Source organism: Phoca vitulina, unplaced genomic scaffold (genome assembly GCF_004348235.1).
Source record: "Phoca vitulina isolate PV1807 unplaced genomic scaffold, GSC_HSeal_1.0 scaffold45, whole genome shotgun sequence".
Lineage (NCBI taxonomy): Eukaryota > Metazoa > Chordata > Mammalia > Carnivora > Phocidae > Phoca > Phoca vitulina.
The window spans coordinates 9,854,224-9,860,628 of NW_022589748.1; the positions used below are offsets into that span (position 1 = coordinate 9,854,224).

Genomic DNA, 6,405 nt, shown 5'->3' on the forward strand with positions numbered 1-6,405 from the left:
TCGGAAAAGATGTTAATTCCTGTCACGCAGGACTACTGTAGGCGTCGGAACAGTGCAGGAAAGGTAGGCCTGGTTCATGCAAATTCACAATTCTAAGTAACAGGAAAAGAGAAAAGACGGACTTGACCGAGGTCGCAACGTGGTAAGAATAGATGAGAGGATTAGAACCCCTTAAAATTTTGAGGAAAATTAGGCTGAAAAGAATTTTCATGAACGCATGGCGATGAGAGCAGATTCCTTTCTCTTGTCTCAGTTGAAAGGTATTGGCTTTTTATATCAGAAAGAGATTCCCGTGCTATGGTAAAGGTAGTCCAAGTTTTCATTGGCTTTGGGCAAGATCCTCCCTCAGCTTTCGCAGGTCTGTTTCCTTATCTCTGAAATGCAAATGATAAATACTTGTCTCTTGAGGTGGTTGTGAGAGTTAGATAAAGTTACCTAGCTTCTAGTATGTAGTAGTCACTCAAGAAAGTTACACCAAAAGAAGCTTATTCTAAATCCACAACGGAAGAGATGGAGACTCTGGGCTCAGGAACAAGAGTGCAAACATTTTTGGCTTTGGAATAACTCAGTCTCCAAATCAGGAGCTACTGGCCCCTGTCAGTGCCAGAAGGGGGTCATATCTGGAACCATTCTCCACCTCCAGGTATACCTGCTCGCACCTGGCTCTTAGGAATAAGTCACCTGGGGGCGCCTGGGCAGCTCAGTCTGTTAAGGATCTACCTTTAGCTCAGGTCATGATCCCACAGTCCTGGGATTGAGCCCCATGTTGGCTTCCCTGCTCAGTGGGGAGTCTCCTTCTCCCTTTCTGCTCACACTCTCTCTCTCAAATAAATAAACTCTAAAAAAAAAAAAGAGAGAAAGTCACCTGATCCCAAGGAGCCCTCTCCTTCACCCCATTCAAAGCCACAGAGACATCTGTGAAACACATTTTATTATACAAAACAAGGTGCATCAAAAACTCAGTGTCAGAATAGCTCTGTATTCCAAGGGCTAGTGACTGGACCTTCTCCCTTAAAACCTTCTCACCCCAAGACCCTTTCTAGGGAGTCAGGTTGGGCACATGGGCCCTCAGTCTCCAAAGATCTCCAGCCCTGGCCTAGGAGAGTGGGAACCAGACATAGAAGCTTAAGTGGGTGTAGGGCAGTGGGGCAGGCACTTGAACCTCCAAAAATAGGGAGGCTCCTCCTAGGTAAGGCTGGACCTATGTCTGTGGTAGAACCACACAAATCCTTCTCTACGGCAACTAAAGCAAGAATGTGGAACCCATCAAAATCTGGAGATGGGGGAAAGCTTCCCCCAAATGCCAACCACAAAGTAGATTCTACAGAAATAAAGCAAGGGTTGACTGCCTTCTGAGGCAGCTGGCTGGGTGTGTAACCTTCTGACCTCCACATCCTGTACAGGGGTAAGTGGCTAAGGGTCAGCACCAAAGGTCTGACCAGGATCTCCCTGCCTCCCCTCTACCTACCATGATCCTTGGACTGAAGACCTGCTACTTCCTCGCTTGCTCCTCCCAGCCCAGATGTAGAGTAGACAGACTGGGATAGACTGACAGGGAGAATCCCTGGGAATGTGGAAGCTGCCCCAAGGCCCAGCCCAAAGGACCCTGAAGGCAGGAATCTGGTCTCTGCCTGAGAGTGGCCACAAGAAGCGGCTCCAGGCAGGGGCAGGGAATGGGGTCTGCGGACCGGGGTCCTCTTGCAGACCGGAGGGCGGCAGTGTTTACAGCGGTAGCGCACGTGGGCCTCACACAGCCTGCAGCTCCCCCTGCAGGCGACTCAGCTCTTCCAGCTCCTGCTTGTGGCGGTCAGTCTTGTGTGCCACCAAGGAGCGGTAGAAATGCAGGGCAAAGGCCACGAACACAAGCCCCACGGGTACCATGATTGCCGTGGAGGCCATGGCTGCTTGCCAGCCTGGCCCATGGGCCCCTCCTCCAGCAACACACCCTCGCCGGGGTGGGCAGGCCTCAGATGGCTCGGCCCGTGATGGAGCTACAGAAGTAGAGGATGCCTTGGAAGCCGGACGAAGGGAGGTGGTCAGTGGTAACAGAGTCCCAGGCACCTGGGAGGCAGGTACCACGGGGGCTGGTGTGCCCAAGGGCGTCCCAATGGGCACAAACTTGACCCAGCCAACCAGGACAACTTCAGCGAGGAAGAGGAAGGTGCCCAAGGCAGTGGAGAAGCCCCAGGCCAGCTCCACGTAGCGGTGGAGTCGCTGGTGTGGCGACTGGTGGACAGAGTTGAGGTTGTGGATGTTGCTAACGGCTTCTATGTGGGGCAGCAGACACGTGGAGACCATGAGTGCAAAGAGGTGCACGGCTACCAGCACGGTGGTGCAGGCACTAAAGGCCACCAGCAGGCCTGGCGGGTATTCATGGTCGCTCTCCAGCTGCACCTCCACCATGGCCACCTATGGGGACAGAGGAGACGGATTGAGTGCCCACCACCTCTTTGGCAGGAGAGGGTTGTTTTGCCCGTTGGTGTACATCACCAGGGCATCCCTGGGGCCTAGAACGGTGCCCGGCAGGAAGAAGGTGCTTAGTCTCTGTTGAGTGAATGAACCGGCCACCTTGGTAAGGCTCTGTGCTGTTCTGGCTTGGTTTCTGCACCTGGCTATCGAGAGGGCTGACACATTAGATGACACATTTCTGAAAATCTTACCTTGTTAGGGGGGTTAAAAAAGCAGGTTCTGGGGGTGGCTGGGTGCCTCAGTCGGTTAAGTGGCTGCCTTTGGCTCAGGGCATGATCCCAGGGTCCTGGGATTGAGCCCCACATCAGGCTCCCTGCTCAGCAGGGGTCTGCTTCTCCCTCTCCCTCTGCACGCACGTGCGCGCACACACACACACACACACACACTCTCTCTCTCTGTCTCTAATAAATAAAATCTTTTTTTAAAGCAGATTCTGGAGCTGGGCCGCCTGGGTTTACTCTCAGCTCTACAAGCTGCGGAATCTTGAGCAAGTGATTTAGTTCTATGCCTCAATTTCCTCATCTGGAAAGTGGGGATTGATAATGATACCTACTTACCTTACAGGGTTGTTGTGAAAATTAAATGAGATAATGTACACCAAGCACCAAGAATAGTATAAGGCACACAGTAAGTGCTAGGTGTTTGTTGTTATTATTACGGTTATTAACTGTTCTTAATACTAGTGTTATTATTAGTGTTAGGGGAGAGCAAGGCTCTTAAGAACACTGAATGAAGTCCAAGGCCAGGGTTTGCAAACTGGTATACCATGAACCCAGGCCAACTTTGCACACATGTTTTGCTTGGCTCATACAGCGTGTTTTTTAAGGAACTAGGTTGCACTTTTAAAACTCAAGAGATTTCCTATAAATATCCCTATTTCTAGATCCCCTTGAAAATTTGGAAGATCTGGTTACACCAGACCCACATTCCTACATGTCAACTATCAGCTACAGTTGAGTCATGACTGCTCCCTTTGGACAGGTCATGGGGTCTCCTGATAGCCATCCCCACTCAGTCCATAATACCTGCCTATCCTTTGCAATCATTTGCGTTGATGATCCTATTCTAGAGTTGTATAAATTTGGATTCCAGAGCCAGACTACCTAAGTTCAAATTCTGTCACTTACTTGCTATGGGATCCTGGGCAGGTGTCTTAACATCTCTGATTTGTTTTCTCATCTGTAAAATGGTCATAGTAGTGGTACCTACTTCACAGAATAATAAATGTGATACACATAAAAGCTGGTACTGCATGACATGGGATACACATTACCTGGTACTGCATGACAGGGCAATACAATTTGTATAATGTGATTCTAACCCAGGGTACCCAAATACCAGAATCTGGATCTTTCCCCATGCCTGGTTCTAGCAGGACCCATTAGATTGCTCTGGGGCTGGGGGAAGGAAGAAGGTACAGTCTGGAGGGTGGTGGTTAGGAAGACAAAGCTAAGTATTTTGGGAAACTGGGCCATGGCGAGTGTTAGCAGTTTCCACAGACAGAGATCTGGGCCAGGCCTAGGCCTGGTTTCTCCCAGAGCCTGACCCAGCCTTGCTCTCCCCTGGCAGGACTGGGGCAGTCCTGCCCCCAGAACCCACTCATCTGGCCTTTTGATCCTGCAGAGAAGGTCCTGGCGTTTAAGCTGTCACCCCGGCAACGTGCAAGTCCAGCAGCAGGCTGGATTGTCCCCTTGGGAACAGGCTGGACCATGGGATGGATGGGGGTGGGGGACCTCCCTCAGCCAGGTCCATGAAGTCGCTTCCTTCCCTCTGCAGTCTATACAGGTGAAAGGGAGTCACTTCCCTGTCCCTAGCTGACCCCACATCAGGAAGTGGGCTGGCCTATGGATACTGGGCCCCCAAAGAGAAAACCATAGACCCTGGATGACGCCTAGGGATAGACTTTTCCTCTCATCATTCAAATACAGAGGCTCTGGTAAAGAGCAGGGCAGAGACTAACGCAAATCACCTAGTGCTGTGATTCCTCCATCCCCATCTCCATAGGTTCCTATGAAGACCCCCCCTCCAGCTTGCTTTCTCCTTCCCATCATGATGGTGGAGAAACTCTGGACTAACAACAGTTCAGTGATCCAGGGTCCTAGATCATTCTGCAGCTTTCATCTGCTGAGCACTCTTGGCAGAGGCACTGCCCCATTCTGGGCCTTGGTTTCTATGCCTGCCCAATAAACAGGTAGTCTGAGCCACCTCTGATGAGTGTCTTGCTCTGACACACTGGGATCTAGAGTTTGGCAAGAATCAGCTCATTCTGGGGCAGCTATTTGCAGGCTACAGAGGGCACAGCCTCTATGATCTCACAGTTTCCCACTGGCCCTCGAGGGGTTGGATGCCTGTCCAGGGTCACACAGCTGGCCACAGGCCCAGAGGAGGCAGGGTTTGTGTCTGCTGACTCCTCCTAACCTTGGGACTCCTTCAGTCCCATTTCCTATGAGGCCTCCTCGGGACCGTTAGCTGATATCATCCTCCCACACCTGCAGTTTATCAGATCAGGAATCACATATCAGCTTCCTAATCACCTTCTTTCCCCAGCAGCTTCCTCAGGGGCATCCTCTCTGCTCAAAGCTGTCCTGGGTTACACCAAGCCCTCTTTGTGCCTGCTAGGGACTGGCCATCCTCCTGGGGATGGGGCCGCCTTCAATTGGGGGACTACTGCATCCAGTTTATTTTCTTTGACTCTCCCAGTCCTGTTTACAGGGCCCCCGCCCAGCTCTGATTTGCCTTTGAATCTCTCCGGTGAACTTGGTAATGACTTCTGTCTGGGACCACGCTCCTTCTGGACCTCTCTGCCCCACCCTCGCATATCTATCCCCCTTGGTGATTTGTCTCCCCTCATGACACCTTGGGGGCTTGTTTATACTCCCTATGGCCCAGTATATGCTAGGGGTCTGTTTACACACACGCACACACACACACGCACGCATACCCGTAAAACGGGACTCGAGTAGTCCCTTGGGACCTTGTTTGTACCCCTTTACCTCTTAAAAACCCTTGCTTTCCCTTTCCTCTGTCCCATCTCCCTTGGGTACCCGTTTCCTTGGCCCGCGACCCCCTGCCCCATGTGCCTCACCCCCACCCTGTGCGCCCCTTCCCTCCCCTCACCATGGCGAAGCCCGAGAGCAGGGCAGACGTGCGGCTGGAGGCTTTGAGCTTGGCCCGGCTGAGGTAGAGGCGGCGCCAGCTGAGGGCCCGCAGCGAGTGCTGACTGGCCCCCATGAGGTCCAAGTAGCCGCGGTGCACGAACTCTCGGTACGTGGCCGAGCCCGCGGGGCTCTCGGCCTCCGGGTTCAGCGGGGCCTGTTCGCCCGCGTCCCCCTCGCCGCCCTTCATCCTGGGGGCCGCAGCACTAGGCGGGCTGGGTGGTCACGGGGGCGCCGAGTCGCCCCGGGGGCCCCACGAGGGCCGGCCCAGGCCGGTGGAAGGCCCCATCCCCGGGCGGGGCGAGCGGGGATGCCGGCGGCGGGCGCCCGGGAAGAGGTGCCCGTGTGGAGCAGGGAAAGCAGGCGTCTGCGAGGAGCCCCAGGGGCCGAAGCCGGATAGCAGAGGCCGAAACCGGAACTGGGGCGGGGGCGGAGCACGAACGGCCACAGGATGGGGTGGAGCTCGGGCGGGGGTTGGGGCGGGGAACGAAAGACCGTCGGCAGAGATCCCGAGGGACCTCGCGACCCCAGGCCACTTCACTATCACCCAGGCGCCCGGACCCCAGCCTAGGACTGGGAGTTCCCGGGCCCTGGACAACTCGGCACACTTGGACACCCCCTAGATGCCCAGACCTCCAAACCCCTCCCCGTAAGTAGTGAGCTGGGGGAAGGTGAACCCATCCACCTGTAGGCACCGCAGGGTGTCCGGCATCCTCAGTTCCGAGAAGCTGGGAGGTCCTAAGGACCCCCAGATCCATCCGGGAGGCCCAAAGGATGAGCA

The 6,405-nt window shown here is 54.1% G+C and overlaps 1 protein-coding gene across 1 annotated transcript; it reads right to left on the reverse strand.

Annotated features, from left to right (window-relative positions):
• Positions 1–868: 868 nt before the first annotated feature.
• On the reverse strand, positions 869–6,021 carry ORAI3 (ORAI calcium release-activated calcium modulator 3). Its single transcript, XM_032431191.1, has 2 exons — positions 5,587–6,021; positions 869–2,409 (listed from the first exon to the last, which is right to left on the reverse strand). The coding sequence occupies exons 1-2, from the start codon at positions 5,812–5,814 to the stop codon at positions 1,747–1,749; spliced, it is 891 nt and encodes a 296-aa protein (XP_032287082.1). The 5' UTR covers positions 5,815–6,021; the 3' UTR covers positions 869–1,746.
• Positions 6,022–6,405: the final 384 nt, after the last annotated feature.